This window comes from Gobio gobio (assembly GCF_949357685.1).
Source record: "Gobio gobio genome assembly, chromosome: 16".
NCBI classification, from domain to species: Eukaryota; Metazoa; Chordata; class Actinopteri; order Cypriniformes; family Gobionidae; genus Gobio; species Gobio gobio.
The window spans coordinates 50815979-50834483 of record NC_137109.1 but is presented as its reverse complement, the minus strand read 5'-3'; the positions used below and the strand labels follow the sequence as shown (position 1 = coordinate 50834483).

General features: G+C 40.1%; 2 protein-coding genes across 2 annotated transcripts in view; one reads left to right on the top strand and one right to left on the bottom strand.

Annotated features, from left to right (window-relative positions):
• The window catches only part of ints10 (integrator complex subunit 10), a 34426-nt gene extending 33446 nt beyond the window's left edge, over nt 1-980 (bottom strand). The window contains exon 1 of the mRNA XM_079838279.1: nt 712-980. Coding sequence (XP_079694405.1) covers nt 712-840 — 129 coding nt within the window. The 5' untranslated portion in view covers nt 841-980. The remainder of the gene's footprint in view (nt 1-711) is intronic.
• Nucleotides 981-6377: 5397 nt separating this feature from the next.
• On the top strand, nt 6378-16540 carry LOC307140111 (zona pellucida sperm-binding protein 4-like; the record flags this gene model as incomplete). The annotated part of the gene is made up of 8 exons (XM_079839355.1): nt 6378-6483; nt 15120-15224; nt 15293-15480; nt 15552-15649; nt 15718-15875; nt 15962-16154; nt 16224-16371; nt 16451-16540. The coding sequence occupies 8 exons, from the start codon at nt 6378-6380 to the stop codon at nt 16538-16540; spliced, it is 1086 nt and encodes a 361-aa protein (XP_079695481.1).
• Between the last annotated feature and the right edge of the window lie 1965 nt (nt 16541-18505).

Here is an 18505-nt window from a genome sequence, read left to right as displayed (position 1 = left end):
CTTTAACACACTCACATGTGTGTGATATGACAAAACAGAGCTGCGTTACCACACACACAGACAGACAGACAGACACACACACACACACACACACACACACACACACACACACACACACACACACACACACACACACACACACACACACACACACACACACACACACACACACACACACAAACACACACACACACACACACACACACACACACACACGAGCGGAAGCGCTCGCGGCAGAATAAAAGCTCCATGAAATCTCAACGTCATCAAGCCACGCCTTTGTTTTGAATAAGCGACCTCTAGCAGCAAAAAATGACATATTGTGTAATTAAATAATATAAATAAAGCAGCATTACATCTAACAGTACAGTACCATAGTCAGCCAAATACAATCAAGATGTTTTGCTCAAAAAAATTGACATTCATAACATAGCGGTCGGCCAATCACAACAGACTGAGCATTTGACCAATCAGAGCAGAGGCGCTCTCGGAAAGGCGGGGTTTAGAGGGACTGAATTCTTAAACGAACCATTTCGGACACAGACAGTGAGACAAGAGCTGTTATTTTTACAGTTTAAACATACATTCAACTATATAGGTTAAGCATGATCATATTTTGATCTAAAACATTGAACCCCCCTGAGCTAGAGTGCTGAATGATGTGTACAGTGGGGTTGTTGTTATATGTGATCGTGGTGTGTTTATTGTCACCTGGATGTTGAAGTCTGTGGGGTAGAGGGTGCGCGCGGTGATCAGCCAGGCTTTGGCCGCATACGGGTCCTGCGGCACGAGCTCCCGCGCGCGCTTCACCAGGAACTCACAGTCGCCCTGCGCCGACATTTGCTCCCGTTAACGGGGGTACAATCAACACAAAACCCTTCAGATGCTCAAAGACTAAAGCACAGACTGGAAAACACCGGGGAGATCTCAAGAGTGTTTAACTTCCGGATGAAAGCGGGTCCTTTCAAAATAAAAGTATCTTTTCCCAACTCAGTGAAATCGCGTTTCAGATCAGTAAATATGCGGAGTTTCAAATCAATGAGAGTATAAACCCTTTAGTTTAAACATGCTCATGTGAAAAGATTTTAAATACAGTAGTTGTGTTGTGTTTTTTATGTTTGTTCTGACATTACTTTTTCCTCACTGGAATTCCTAAACAACTTGTAATATAAAACAGCATTCAGATGCAATACCCAGCAAACACAAAACGTTTAGTTTTTTCCACAACGTTGTATTTTGGTTGCAATTAGATATTAATGTAGTACAATGTTTATGTAACCAAAATAAAACGTGAAAATATCAACATACGTTTTCTTTAAGTAGTCAAAGACGTAAATATCACGTTTGTCTGCTATGAAAATGAAACTAGCCTTGACAAAACGTTGCAAAGCGTTTTTAACCGTAAACGGTGGTGCGTTGAACCATAGCTAGGAGTTTCTAACGTCATCACTGGCGGCCATCTTGTCACAGGCAAGCTTTCTGGCAGGCTCCTGATGTAAGGTGACTGATCTGAACACAAATACTCTTATCTCGCTGAAATCTTGACGGATTTACAAATGGTTTGGTTTCTTACAAACGTTATTAACGTGGCTATAATTCTGGATGCTTGAACAAATTATGAATAATTATTCATAAGTATGCAGTGTCATAACTACATGAGGTTTATAACAAACCAAACCGTTTGAAAATCAGTAGAAAATTGAGCAAGTTATGATTATTTAAAAAGGACATGCACCATTAAAACACAATGTTACGAGTGAGCGAGCTGACTGTGACAAGATGGCCGCCAGGTGCGGACGTCGACCTCCATTGGCCAGCCGCGGATGAGACATCTATCCTTTATTATGTATATCTATGCATTGAACACCCTGTTCTGATAACGCAGGGGTTGCAACTATGGCAGCTGAGAAGACCATTCTTTGTGGGGTTTTTAAAATCATTTTCGGAGCCTGATGAAATATAAACACATGTTTAATACTGCAAAGCACGCTCAATGTTACAGTCACTGCCCTTGCCGTCCAGAATAAAAGAGTGAAGGGATTTGTGGAAACTGTGTTTCCTTTTCAGGATGAAAAGTCAAACATGTCTTCTAATATCTTCGATTGTTGCGACACACCGAGCTGCAGCGAACACGTTTGTAAACGACTTTACTTGGATCCATTTTACGAACTGTCTCTTTAATACCGTGCAGTTTATTTACATTTAGTTGCTGCTGATTGGGCTGACAAATTAGACACACCCACCAAACAAGAGAAAACGTATCTCAAACCCTGTTGCACACCGTTTCCAGGAAACACGACGTTCAACCTGGAAACCGTTCCAAACGTTGCGCACCGGTTTGAGTTTGAACGTGTTTCTGGTGTTAAAATAACGTAATCTGCACATTGGAATAAAACGTTAAAAAAATTGTGAAACATGTTTTTTAATTGAAGAAAGTTGAATTTTAGTTTATGGTATGCGTTCACCTTGAGAATTTCATCTTTGTTTCCAAACGCAATAACTTCAGTTTATCAAATTAGTCGTAGCGCACATCCCTAATGTAGCTATATAGGGGGAGAGCAGGGACGAAAGTACCATTTTTCAGAAAAACGTAATTTTAAAAGATAATATTTTAGACCGATTTATATTTTTGCTGTGGTCAATAACTCACAAGTGTGGCCTATCAATAGCAGGTGGTATTTTGTACAAATGTAAAATGACCACAGTATATATTCACTTTGAACATAAGCTGCACATTGTTACTTTTGACCCCATCAGGTGGGTCAAAAGTAACACAACAATACAAGCTAGATTTTTTTGTGATACTCTTGTTTTTTAAAAAAAACATACCTGACTATGACCATGTTAATATGTAACTGCAACATATTTTGTCCTTTATCTTTGCAAAAAAAAATTTAAATTACATTTTAATTTTATATCTTAAAGTTCATCAAATGTTTCAAATGTAATATGACAGTACAAACTTGAATTGTTTAGAATATTTTTTATTTGCAATGTCAATCTATTTGATACGTTTTTTCTTCAACAGTATGAACAGAATAAAAATTAAATTAAATTAAATGTGCATAATATGCATTATATATATAATAGCGGGACAAAAGTAACAAGTGTTACTTTCGTCCCGACAGGAAGTCCTGACATTTAAACACGATTTACTTTTATACTGAAAAACTCTGAAAAGACAAAGCTTCAGGGTTTGTAACAGCACTAAATAACCCGTAGATTGATCATTACTGTGACACATGAAACAAGAAAAAGACCTGCTTCATTAATTTACTTGCCGTACTTGAAAACTGTATTTCGGACCTAACCGTGGAAAACAATGACGAAATCACATGATATTTGGCAGATCCGTCAAGGGTTGTGTGCTGAACGTGCTGTCATAACTTGAAATGCAAATGTAGTCAAGGGCTCTTGCAGTTCTCTTTGTGGTTTGCACACATTATGCAATGCAATATTAATCATGACTAAACAAATGGTTTTGAGCACAAGGCAGGCAGTCGCTTTATCTATTTGAATTTGATACAAGCGCAACATCATGTGTACAGTAAAGGCTCTGTGGCGAAACTGAACCAGACCTCTAGCTCAGACCGTGTGAACGGAAGTGTTGAGGTAAACTACGTATATGGCCGTAGTCAGCTATGAGGTTTCTGTGGTCTAGACCTCGGTATTGGGTGTATATAAATTTTTTTTTAAATAATTTAATCAGATTAGGCATAAGATAGTGAATGTGTGTGTACATATTGTTAATTAATTTATTAAACGTATTTACCTAAACGTAGCCTATATATAATTTTTCCCTGTTGCACAGTCTACACAAAATTTGAGGGTTCCCCCACCTGCCAAATCACACTTTAATTAGATGATAAATTAGACATAGACTCATTTTACAATCCTAAAAGCCCTTAATTTAGATTAAAAACCCTTCTCATTGATTTGATGGTGTTTTTAGCAGCATTTGCACACCCTGTCATGCTATAAGCCACTGTAGTAGACTCATATTGCAGTATTAAAGGGTTAGTTCACCCAAAAATGAAAATTCTGTCATTAATTACTTACCCTCATGTCGTTCGACACCCGTAAGACCTCCGTTCATCTTCGGAACAGAAATGAAGATATTTTAGTTGAAATCTGATGGCTCTGAAAGGCCTCCATTGGCACAATGCACTTTACACTCTCAAGACCCTTAAAAGGCACTAAAGACGTCGTTACAAAGTCCATCTCACTACAGTGGCTCTAAAATAACTCATAGCTACGAAGCGTTATGAATCAGCGAGCCGATTCATGATTCGGATCGCGTGTCAAACCGCCAACCTGCTGAAATTTGGCGATTCAAACTGCTGATTCGACTCACTGATTCATAACACTTCGAAGCTTCATGAGGCCGTGTTTTGAAATCGCCATCACTATATAAGTCGTTATTTAGGGTTTTTTTGCGCACAAAAACTATTATCGCCGATTCATAAAGTTATTTTAGAACCACTGTAGTGAGATGGACTTTGAAACGACGTCTTTAGTGCCTTTTAAGGGTCTTGAGAGTGTAAAGTGCATTGAGCCAATGGAGGCCTTTCAGAGCCATCAGATTTCAACTAAAATATCTTAATTTCTGTTCCGAAGATGAACGGAGGTCTGACGGGTGTCCAACGACATGAGGGTAAGTAATTAATGACAGAATTTTCATTTTTGGGTGAACTAACCCTTTAAGGCTAACGATTAATCAATTATTAATTTAATCGATGATCAATCATGGGAATTTGTGTAAATTGACATCCCTAGCTGCCATTCACTGCCATTATAAATAAATAACATTTATTTATATAACCTAAGGCTTGAGGGGGGTGTAAATCATGGGCTAATTTTAATTTTTGGATTACAGTTTTTTCCAACTGCTTACACACAAAATCTCTTCATGTCACACGATTTTTGAAACCCTTCACTCAAAGTGCAAAACTACACACCAAATCCCCAAAACTGCGGTGTATTCTTAGGTTTTCTCCGAACAAATTTTTACCGGTCCAATCAGCGAACAGAGGGCGTGGCTGAGAACGATGACGTTGATGTTGTGCGCAAATGCGAAACTTATTCACTAGGGGCCCGTTCTTCGTACCTCGCTAACTCAGTTAGCTGGATTTGATTGTTGACGATTTGGCATGATCTTGGATTGTTTGGTTCTTCGAAGCTCATCCTGGACTTGCTGTCATAGTAACAGGTCTGTAAGCTTAAACCTGCTCGAGCGGCTTATTTCATGTAAACAGGATTAGATTCATCTTGAGGTGATACTTAAAATCTGTCCCAGCCACTGCTACTTTATTACAAGAGTGCATTACTGAACCAGGGGCAATAATAATAATTTTAAATAATAATATAAAAATGTTATATTGTATATGAGAATGTATAATGTTGTGTATAATACTATAGACACAGCCACTTGATTGAGCGATTTATTTGTGATGGAATAATTACTTTATATAATTTTATTTTTATTGGTTTACACACATGTTGTACAGTTAATCTGAGCCGTGCATTAAGTGATCACGGATATTATGGGATGGCTTGATGCAGCGCAAGAGAGGATAATTTGATCTTGACCCATTAGAAACTTGAATACTGTCACGTTACAAATCTGCTTCAAATTGAATTAAAAATTAAACTACAACATTGAAATAAAAATGTAAAGGGTGTACAAATACTGTATAAAATCGTGAATATAAATAATTGGTAATCATGTTAAAAAAAACAAAAAAACATTTATCATTTATTTATTATAACTTTTATGTTGGTTTGGTTGTTTGGCTGTTTCCTTATAAAGGTTCAGAAATTCGTGGGTTTTTTTTGTGTAATTTGTCAAGTTTTTTGCCAGGTGGCTTTTTAATTATATGATGTCATTACGTTGCTGTCTTGACGCCAGCCAATCGCTGCATTGCTAATCGTGGTTTCGAGTATCGATGCATCTGCCCTCTTCAGGGAAAAAAAGAACGCTCAGTAATCTTAGATCATTTAATCCAGATATTTTAATCTAATCTGCAAATTTGTTTGAAGAACCAAATTAGCCAGAGATCAGTTATCAAGATTAAAAGATCTGGGATCTGTCAAATCATCTTAGATGTATTAAGCGAGGTACGAAGAACGGGCCCCAGGTCACAGACACACTCCTCACATGTGCAAACACTAATTGCTTAACAGATCACTAACCAATCACTGCTTTACTGTAGTATACACTCTAAAAAGTGCTGGGTTAAAACAACCCAATTGCTGGGTTAAAACAACCCAATCGCTGGGTTAGTCCATTTTCAACCCAAAGTGGGTTGTTTTTAACCCAGCACCTTTTAGAATGTAGGCCTATAAATAGGTCAAAGTCAGATTACCTGTTTTGAACAATGGATGCTAACAATGGACAGAGAACAAGAGGAGTAGGAGGGGACAACAACAAGGACAAATTTAAAGGAGGAGTTATAGGAAGAGGAGAAGGAGTTGGAGGAAGAGGTAGAAGAGGACGAGGGCAAAGAAGAGAAGGAAGGAGAGCCATCTCTCATGAGATTAGGGCACACTTGTTGATCATGTGATCCCCCAACAATTCCTGGACTAAACCGTGGCTCGTGTCTTCTGCTGTTAGATCAGCATTAAAGAACTATCTCAACAGTTAAATAACAGATATAAGATTAAAATAATATCAGAATTGTCTTGTTTTAAATAAACACAAAAAACTGAGATGAAAAATAAACTTAAGAAATTTACTTTTGCTATGATTAAATAAATGTTCAGTAATATCTTCCCAAGATTTTTTAATTGTGGCGCTATTTTTTCTCTAAATAATGCTGATATGGTAACTAGTAAATACACTAAGTTTCGTCTTTCTGGCATGTGTGGGAAGTGTTAAAACGTGTGTTAAAACTAACCCCGCCTTAGGTTGTGCCCCGCACTCCCCTAATGTTTGACATAATAAATATTTTCTGTTTCTTCATTGCCTTGGTGTTTACAGTGTACTTGTTACCCCTCTCAGTGGATTACTTTCACTGTAGAACATTGTATTGAAATGTAGATATAAGCCTATGAAAGGCCAAGGAGCTTCAGATTTAGAACAACAGTGTTTGCATGGTATATCCAAAAATGTACTATTATGAAAGAAGTGTTTGCCATTTGATGCAAATGCTTCATTCTGACATGCGTTCATGGCATTCTGTTAAATTTTGAAGGAGGCATTTTGCATGTGCTGTTTTGGGAACTGTGTGTAGAGTTTTGAAAAAAGGAGACGTCGTTTTGAAAACGTGTGTACGCAGTTGGAATTTTTTTTTTGTTATGCCCTTTTCCCTCACTAACATGTCAAAAATGATCTTTTCTAAGAATCAGCTCTGGCCTCTTGGTATTACATTCTGCAAGCTTAGCTAAACACTTTGGTTTTAACACTATAGAAGTACAACCTTACAACGACAGTATGGAAAACGCAAAAAAAAAGAAAAAAGAAGTGATTTCTAAATTTACTTTGACTTGTATTTCATTGCAGACAATATGAACAAAAATATTTCATGTTTTGTCTGGTCAACTTCATGTCAATTGTAAATATGCATCCTTTCCTGTCATTCAGACCTGCAACACATTTAAAAAAAAGTTGGGACAGTAAAGCATTTACCACTTTGTAATGTTGCCATTCCTTTTCACAACACTTAAAAGACGTTTAGGGACTGAAGACACCAAGTGATGAAGTGTTTCAGCTGTAATTTTGTCCCATTCTTCCTGCAAACAAGTCTTAAGGTGGGCAACAGTACGGGGTCTTCGTTGTTGCATTTTGCGCTTCAAAATGCGCCACACGTTCTCTATTGGAGACAGGTCGGGACTGCAGGCAGGCCAGTCAAGTACCCGTACCCTCTTCCTCCGCAGCCAGGACTTTGTAATGTGTGCAGAATGTGGTTTTGCATTGTCTTGTTGAAATATGCATAGACGTCCCTGGAAAAGATGTCTTTTTGAAGGCAGCATATTATGCTCCAAAATCTCTTTGTACTTTTCAGCATTAATGGAGCCTTCACAGAAGTGCAAGTTACCTTTGCCAAGGGCACTGACACAACCCCATACCATGACAGACCCTGGCTTTTGGACTTGTTGCTGGTAACAGTCTGGATGATCCTTTTCTTCTTTGGTCCGGAGCACACGGCGTCCATTCCTCCCAAAAAATACTTGAAATACTGCTTCATCTGACCACAGTACCCGTTTCCACTGTGTGATGGTCCATCCCAGATGCCTCCGAGCCCAGAGAAGTTGACGGCGCTTCTGGACACTGTTAACATAGGGCTTCCTTTTGGCAGAGTTCAGTTTTAACTGGCATTTGTGGATGTAACTACGTATTGTGGTACATGACAAAGGTTTGCCAAAGTAGTCCTGAGCCCATGTGGTGATATGGCTTCTAGATGAATGACGATTCTTGATGCAGTGCCGCCTGAGGGATCGGAGATCACGGTTGTTCAGCTTAGGCTTGCGCCCTTGTCCTTTACGCACTGAAATTCCTCCAGATTCCTTGAATCTTTTAATTATGTTATGCACTGTTGAATGTGAAATATCCAAATCTCTTCCTATCTTTCTTTGAGGAACATTGTTTTTAAACATTTCAATAATTTTCTCACGTATTTGTTGGCAAACTGGTGATCCTCGGCCCATCTTTGCTCCTAAAGGATTAGACCTTTCTTGGATGCTGCTTTTGTACCAAATCATAATTACAATCACCTGTTGACATCACCTGTTTCAAATCACATCATTATTTAACAATTTTACCTCATTACTAGCCCTAAATTGCTCCTGTCCCAACTTTTTTTTAAATGTGTTGCAGGTAAAGGAAAGGAAAGGATGCATATTTACAAATGACATGAAGTTGACCAGACAAAACATGAAATATTTTGTGTCATATTGTTAATACAAGTCAAAGTAAATTTAGAAATCACTTCTTTTTTTTTTTTTTTGTGTGTGTTTTCCATACTGTCACAACTTTTTCTGTTTTGGGGTTGTAGAACGAGACAAATCAGCCTTTTCAACATGTCTGGACTTTATGCTAATACTCTCTGTTAAAACACAAACTCATGCGACTCTTGATATTATACCCGATAACAGACTTTGACGAGGGACATGTCTCAACTTTTAGAGAAGTGACAGCATGAGCAGAGGTGAACCAAAGCTCTGGTCTGAATAGAATATAAGTATATGAACTATGAGCATATGCTATCAAAATATATAATGGATAAAAAGATAATTCATAAGTGGATTGATACAAGAATAATATGTATAAAAAGATGAATAACCATTCAAAAAATGTATGTATGTTTTATATAGAGTAATTTAAATTGTGCAATTTAATCGAGCAAATACATCGATGAATTTTTGTGTACTATAGGTGTATACTACAAATACAACATATTTTTTGCGTTTTAATTAAATTTGAGAAATATAGAATTCATGAGACCATGAAGAATAATTCACACTATACTATAACAAAAAAAAACATGATTGTCTGCTTTTGTTGGGTCTGTTTCCCGACATAAACTTTAAAATGAATTAAAGCTGCAAGCAGCGATGAAAGGGCCCTCGCACCCGTGGCCTCAGGAAAACAGTGAATATTGAGCAAGATGCATTTAAGCGGTTAAATATAGGAGAAATACAGCAAAGTCATTTTGATGTGCCACATTTCCTGTTTCCAGCAGGTGGCGCTTTGACTATGACTGAATATTGGAATGTAGATGTCTTCAGGGCAGGACATTTATCAAACATGTGACGTTTGGGGCAGATCGGACAATGTATTCCTGACTTACAACAGCTTCCTGTTTCATAGCGAAACATTGAACTTTGTCAGGCCGCCACGGACACGCCCTTCAGTCAAAACTCAAGATCTTCACTATATAACATCGCCAAGGCCTTAAGATCAGACTGCCAAAAATGATGTTGATCTGGTTAAATCTCGTTGAGGAGTCAATCACAGTGTAAAACATGCCATTTCCTGTTGCCAGTGGGTGGCTCTATGACTAACTAATATTGGCATGTAGATGTGTTCAAGTCAGGACTCTTATCAAACAATTGGGGGGCAGATTATATGCCAGAGTTATGCCTGAATGCCGCTTAATTTAAATTTTGTAGGTGGCGCTATCGAGCCATTTTGCGCTATCACACCTAATTCAGCAACGTAGATTTCCACCACTTCTGACGCATGTGCAAAGTTTCATGAGTTTTTAAGCATGTTTAGGCCTTCAAAAAGGAGATTAATTTTGAAAAAGAATAATAGACTGAGCAATTCCAATAGGGTCCTCACACCATCATTTTCTCAGCAACTGTAACTGATTACAGTTACATTTATTTTGTAATTAAATTATGTAATATAGTTACATTTAATTAGTTACTCCCCAACCTGTCTCTTGCCCAAGCAGCTGTACCTTCATGCTTTAAATGCACTTCCATTGTGCCAGTGCCAAAACACTCTAACCCGAGGTGCCCTAATGACTACCGCCCTGTAGCACTCACACCCATCGTCATGAAGTGCTTTGAGCGGCTGGTCCTGGAACACCTAAAAGACTCTCTACCATCCACATTGGACTCACACCAGTTTGCCTACCGCAGCAATAGGAGCACAGAAGATGCAGTTTCCATGGCACTGCACTCTGTGCTCACCCATCTGGACCATAAGAACACGTATGCACGTAGGCTGTTTGTTGACTTCAGCTCAGCATTCAACACTGTCATCCCAACCAAGTTAATAGCCAAACTTGGAGACCTGGGCATCAACACTTCAATGTGTAACTGGATTTTGGACTTCCTAACTGACAGACCCCAGAATGTTCGTTCAGGATTCACCTGCTCCACATCCATCACTCTTAACACTGGTGTACCACAGGGCTGTGTGCTAAGCCCGTTTCTCTACTCCCTCTTCACCTCCGACTGCAAGCCTGTGTATGGATCTAATTCTATCGTCAAGTTTGCAGACGACACAACAGTGATTGGTCTCATCAGCAACAACGATGAGACTGCCTATAGGGAGGAGATCCAGCACCTGGCCACATGGTGCACCGAAAATAACCTGCTCCTCAACACCACCAAAACGAAGGAGCTCATCGTGGACTTCAGGAAAGAGTCAAGAGGCACACACGACACCATCCACATCAATGGAATGGCTGTTGAACGTGTCTCCAGTTTCAAGTTCCTGGGGATCCACATCTCGGCGGACATGTCATGGACGACCAACACCTCCAGCCTGGTCAAGAAGGCTCACCAGCGCCTCTTCTTCCTGAGGACACTGAGGAAGAATCAGCTCTCCTCGGCTATCCTGGTGAACTTCTATCGCTGCGCAATAGAAAGCATCCTGACCAACTGTGTGGCAGTGTGGTATGGGAGCTGCTCTGTTGCGGAGCGCAAGGCACTGCAGCGGGTGGTGAAAACTGCCCAGCGCATCACAGGGACTCCACTACCTGCCATCGAGCACATCCAGAGGAAACGCTGCCTGCATCGAGCTCGCAGCATCCTTAAGGACTCCTCGCACCCAGCCCACAGACTGTTTTCTCTCCTGCCCTCCGGCAGGCGTTTCAGGATCCACCGGACCAGGACCAGCAGACTAAAGAACAGTTTTTTCCCCAGAGCTGTCTCTTTACTGAACTCAAACCCCCGTTGATCCACTCCCCTCATATACTGCTAACTCTCCTACCTCACATCTGCCTTCACTTTGTTATTTGCACTACCGACTGTTTATTACAGTCACAACTGTTTACTTATTCATTTTGCACTACCATACCTTAACTGGATTATGCTCATTTGCACTGCCGACTGTTATTTACAGTACCTACTGTTTACATTTGCATTTTGCACCGTACTTCTAACCGTAATATGCAATCACTTTCCACTGCACTTTTACACTTTTTTTCGGATAGCTTCTGTCCATAATTTATTGCACTACCTTAATCCACTGCCATATTCCTCATTTTAGCCTAACATATCATTGTATACCTCTCTCTGTAAAATTCTGTTTATAGTAATAGCCATCTGTATGTTATATTACATATCCACCTGTAAATTCTGTTTATAGTAATAACCATCTGTATATTATTCACTGTACATATTCACCTGTAAATTCTGTTTATAGTAATAACCATCTGTATATTATTCACTGTACATATTCACCTGTAAATTCTGTTTATAGTAATAACCATCTCTCTATTTATAGATATATTTATATATACTCAGTACATATCCATGTCCTGCACTTATGCAAACGTTGTATATCCTGCACTTGCTGCTATTGCACTTCTGGTTAGACCTAAACTGCTTTTCGTTGCCTTGTACTTGTACTTGTGTAATGACAATAAAGTTGAATCTAATCTAATCTAATCTAAACACTGCTAAGTACATATGCGTAGACTCGTCGAGGGTCTGTCCACATAAACCTCTCTTGTCCACTTATGGAACACTTCAAACTGGCGACAGGGATTACCCAGTGGGGAAGTGCTTAGGGAGGTTTGTGAGTGTGTTGCTAGATTTGGAACTACAGACTACTCTTACTATTTCTGCCATATAAAGATATTGTAAAAGTAGTAATGCTAGTTAATATTTCAGCATGTCTACTACCGAAGCGGAATGCACCAAACATCTACCCAAAGTACTTTGGGCAAGCTCTAGTAGCAAACCTGAGAATGAACAGGCTTGTTTGAGATCAGCGAAATCTGCGCAGAACCGATCACCGGTGATCAGCGCGAGATGCATTCCGGTTAGAAAAGTGTCCGAGGGCGGTCCATCTTGCTCTGATGTCATGCCGACGTATGTCAAAAAACTCTCGCGAGCGAAAGGCGGATGTGTCGGATTTTGCAGTCGAGCGCAGCTGCTCTCAACTGACTGTAAATGTTAAAAAATGTTTGATTTTAAAACTCTGATATCATGTTTTTAGGTGTGAATATTCCCAAACTCTCTAAAAAAGGCGATCTCTCTGTGGGTTATGTGATTGTTGTCATATTTATAAATATATATATACAAACATGTATGTAGGCCTAATTAAAGTAAAAATGATTGATAAACACGTCTTTCGAATGGAAATAAATAACAAAAACTTTGGGTGTCTTGTTCATAATATTTATTTTCATATAAAAGTAACAGAACTTAAATTACATCCAGTTTATCAGCAACAAAGCGCACGAGTGTGAATCCCGCGATATCCGCCTTTGATCTCGCAGGTGTCGGATCCACTACGAGAAGAGAGAACTGTCCGGCTTGCCTGCACTTTTTTCACTCCTCCCCTCACTGCAGCCGCCTAGTCTCGGCTGAACTGGGGCCCGTTCTTCGAACGTCGCTAACTCAGTTAGCTGGATTTGATTGTTGACGATTTGACATGATCTCGGATTGTTTGGTTCTTCGAAGCTCATCCTGGACTTGCTGTCATAGTAAATGGTCCGTAAGCTTAAACCTGCTCATGAGCAGGCTTATTTCATGTAAACAGGATTAGATTGCATCTTGAGGTGATACTTAAAATCTGTCCCAGCCACTGCTACTTTATTACAAGAGTTCATTACTGAACCAGGGGCAATAATAATAATTTTAAATAATAATAATAATGTAAAAATGTTATATTGTAGGCTATATGTATATGAGAATGTATATAATATTATAATGTTGTTTATAATAATATAGACACAGCCACTTGATTGAGCGATTTATTTGTGATGGAATAATTACTTTATAATTTTATTGGAGGTTTACACACATGTTGTACAGTTACTCTGAGCCGTGCATTAATTTAAGTGATGACAGATATTATGGGATGGCTTGATGCAGCGCAAGAGATGCAGAGAATTTGACCCTTAAGAAACTTGAATACTGTCACGTTACAAATCTGCTCCAAATTGAATTAAAAATTAAATTACAACATTTAAATAAAAATGTAAAGGGTGTACAAAGGGAACACAAGAACGCGCTGTGATCTGTGATCATTTAATCCAGATATTTTAATCCAATCCGCAAATTCGTCTGAAGAACCAAATTTGCCAGAGATCAGTTATCACGATTAAAAGATCTGGGATCTGTCAAATCATCTTAGATGTATTAAGCGAGGTACGAAGAACGGGCCCCTGCAGGCGAGGCGAGGCGCATCTCAAACAAGCCTAACCTTTTTATTTGTCTTCAATATGACACATCTGACTAATTGGAGTAAAGATACATCACACGCGTATAATTTTGAGAACCAATGAGAATTTTCTGGTAGCATAAGCTCCAATTTGGGCAAGTCTGGAGAATCATGACTGTTAATGAAGAGGGAGGGATTATCGTTAATTAGACAAAATCTGTAGAATACAAAAAGACCAAAGGGCATCATCTCAACAGTGTGACTAGCTGTTGAACAATGGCAGGAAGTTATTGTGCTGTTCAATTGCTGGCACTTTGTGTGTGGTTTTGTGCTTTTTGTCATGCTGTTCCACAGTGGAGTAATCTGCCCCAGATTCCTCAAGCTCTGATGCAAACTGACCAGCGGGTTCAAAAACAAGCTAGTCAACAGTTTCCTCAGAAGGTTCAACAGCAAGCTAGTCAACAGTTTCCTCAGAAGGTTCAACAACAAGCTAGTCAACAGTTTCCCCAGCAGGTTCAACAACAAGCTAGTCAACAGTTTCCTCAGCAGGTTCAACAACAAGCTAGTCAACAGTTTCCTCAGAAGGTTCAACAGCAAGCTAGTCAACAGTTTCTCCAGCAGGTTCAACAACAAGCTAGTCAACAGTTTCCCCAGCAGGTTCAACAACAAGCTAGTCAACAGTTTCACCAGCAGGTTCAACAACAAGCTAGTCAACAGTTTCCTCAGCAGGTTCAACAACAAGCTAGTCAACAGTTTCCTCAGCAGGTTCAACAACAAGCTAGTCAACAGTTTCCTCAGCAGGTTCAACAACAAGCTAGTCAACAGTTTCCTCAGAAGGTTCAACAGCAAGCTGTTCAACAGCAAGCTAGTCAACAGTTTCCTCAGAAGGTTCAACAACAAGCTAGTCAACAGTTTCCCCAGCAGGTTCAACAACAAGCTAGTCAACAGTTTCCTCAGCAGGTTCAACAACAAGCTAGTCAACAGTTTCCTCAGCAGTTTCAGTCTAAGCAGCCAGTGCCGCAGGCAGAGCCCCTTGACAAATGTGCTGTAGCTGATTATGAGCAGATCCAATGTGGCCCACCTGGTATCAGTGGTGCTGAGTGTGAAGCTATCAACTGCTGCTTTAATGGACAGCAGTGTTACTATGGGAGGGCAGGTAAGAGTGAGTCAATGTAAAGGTGTTCACGTTAAACCACTCCTCAGTAATAACTCAGTAATAGCCAGTGACTGTCCAGTGTATAAGAGATGGTCAGTTTGTGGTAGTGGTGGCTAGAGATGTTACACTACCTCGCTTGAGCCTGGATTCAGTCCATCTCCTGGGTGGAAATGACCCATCTTGCAGTCCTGTGGGATCCACACCTTCCTTTGCTATATACCAGTTCCCTGTCACTGCATGTGGCACAAGCATGATGGTGAGTAGCTGCTTGTGGTTCTGTTCTGCATGGCTTGGAATGGACTGGATGCCAACAGTTACTATTTGCAGGAGGACGGTGGATATGTGGTGTATGAAAACCGAATGACCTCCTCGTATGAAGTGGGTGTCGGACCACTTGGTTCCATCACAAGGGACAGCCATTTTGAGTAGGTATTTTTTTTAGAAAAAAATATTAATCCTTGACAAGGCTACAAGCTCACTATTTGTTGTCTAGGCTTCTCTTCCAGTGTAGGTACTCTGCTACTTCTGTGGAAGCTCTGGTTGTGGAGGTCAACACTGTTCCTGCACCTCCACCAGTAGCGGCTCCTGGACCCCTCAGGGTTGAGCTTAGACTGGCAAATGGTCAGTGTGTCACCAAAGGCTGTGCTGAAGGTAAGTGTCTGTCCAAGTATGCATGAGTATTTTCTAAAACTCCAGGTTGCGGCAGTTTCTGGTTAAACGCTGATTTTCTTTCTCAGGGGATGAGGCATACACGTCCTACTACGGTGACGCTGATTATCCGGTCACAAAAGTCCTGCGGGAGCCTGTGTATGTTGAGGTGCGCATTTTGGAGAGGACCGACCCCAACATTGTCCTAATGCTGGGACATTGCTGGGCGACATCAACCCCCAGTCCCCTCAGTCTACCCCAGTGGGACCTTCTGGTTGATGGGTGAGTAAGGCCAGTCTTTATCCATCTAGTGCGCTGTAAGGCATTTCTGACTGCCTCTTTGCCTTTCAGATGCCCTTACCAGGATGACCGTTACCTGACCACATTGGTTCCAGTGGCTGGATCTTCTGGTCTTCAGTTCCCAACCCACTACAAGCGCTTTGTTGTGAAGATGTTCACATTTGTGGACCCAGCATCACTGGCTCCTCTACAGGAAACCGTATGCTCTGCAGCTTTTCCTGAATCCTTAATATTAGGTGTTTTTCTTTCTGTGGCTTAACCCTTTCCCCCTCTGTTAGATCTTCATCCACTGTAGTACAGCAGTGTGCCATCCCTCTTCTGGCTCCTGTGAGCAAAGCTGCACTAGGAAAAGTGAGTGCTTGTTGTAAACTGACTTCAGGAACCTTGAGAATTTGTTTTTTTTAAATGCCTCACAATTCTACCATTTCTTTTCCAGGAAGAGATGCTAACGTCAAGACCATCTCTAGTGGGCAAACTGTGGTGTCTAGTGGAGAAGTTAACCTGGTCATGTGACTTTAGTAGTTTTAATAAACTTCTTAACTCAACTGTCTCTTTGGTATTGATCTTTCATGACTGTTCTCAGTTTGATTTATTGGGCTACACTACTAAACCAGAGTTCCCTTTTTTGCTTCAAGGTTATGCTTGACTTGAACTAAACAAGCCAAGTTTCTGCCCAAACCTGACCTATTTGCCAAGTTCCAGTTGCTAACCTGGGTCCCTGTTCTTAATGGTATCAAATCTGTTTTGGTCTCTACTTGTGGCTTTATGGCTGGACTAACATAACTGCTTGTATTGATATTCACGCATGCCAAGTCCCTCTGTTTTTTGGTAAGAAAGCCCCCCCGAAGTCATGCAAGTACAGCATTGCATCTGCAATGAAATCAGTCTCAACCTGCATTGTCCTTTTTAATCCCAAATTGTGACCAGCCTTTTTTCTTGTTTATTAAAAAGTAGACTGAAGCTTTAATAAAAGCTGGTTTAGTCCCTTAACTGGTGTATCACACCTGAGTTGCTGTCTGAGGGCCTGTTTACACAACTGGTACTAAAGCGTTTATCAGTCCAATCACAAGTGGACTATGCTAAATACAGGTGTAAATGGGTCTAAAATGGTTTAAACTTGTCCTTTTTTTTTAAACTTTTAACCTTCACTCATGAAAGGGGTCTTTATAAACTGTTTCCAGAGTGTGACATTAACTGGTCTTAACCATGTCGCTTCTGTAGATTTGGATAAGCTACTTTGTTTAACTGTCTGTGCTTGTTGTTGCACCATTAAAAACAGAACGTGGAAGGCAATTTGACTAGTATCCATGCTGTCAAGGAAATGCATCCCATTTTAACTTTAAATTTAACTGGTTTGAAGAGCTAAATGTCGGTGTATTAGGTTTGTGAAATAAACCTTTCCAAATGGGGTCTATGATATTTGTCCATTTTAGTGTCCCATCATTAACTTAAGTCTTAGTCCTGTTAACTCTTCTTGCTCTTTGTATCACATTTTTCCTAGAGACATTTTGGGGGAAAATTGGAGAAAACGTAGGTCTGTGGCCAGTTGCATAAACTGCTGATGTTAAAGAATAAGAAGCTGAGGGCAAGTGGACAAAAGTGAATGTCTGTTTCAATACCAGGAGGTTTCTTGTAGGTATTGGGCTGTTACATGTGTGTACCGAATTTCATACCTGTACGTGAAACGTAGCGGGAGGGGCACTTTGTTGAAATGTTGTAGGTGGCGCTATCGAGCCATTTTGCCATGTCTTCAGGCCAGGACTCTTATCAAACATCTGAAGTTTGGGGCAGATCGGACATTGTATGCCCGAGTTACAACAACTTCCTGTTTTATGGCGAACCATCGAATTTTGTGAGGCCGCCACTGACACGCCCTTCAGGGAAAACTCAAGATCTTCGCAATTTAACATCACCAAGGCCTTTAGATTAGACTGTGCAAATATGATGTTGATCTGATTAAATCTCTAGGAGTAGATCGTTAATGTACAAGGTCTGGAAATGGCAAAAATTTTGCAGAGAAAATTCAATATATCACACTTCCTGTTGGGTTTTCAGGTTTTGCCCCCCAAGGTCTTTTTTGTAGGTATTGGGCTTTTACATGTGTCTACCGAATTTCATACTCGTACGTGAAACGTAGCTCGAACGGCGCTTAATTGATTTTTTGTAGGTGGCGCTATCGGGCCATTTTGCCACGCCTAATTCTGAAACCCATATTGGATGTACATTTTCACCACTTTTGACGCGTGTGCAAAGTTTCATGAGATTTCGAGCATGTTTAGGCCCTCAAAAATGTGATTTATTTGGGAGAAGAAGAATAATAGGCTGAGCAATTC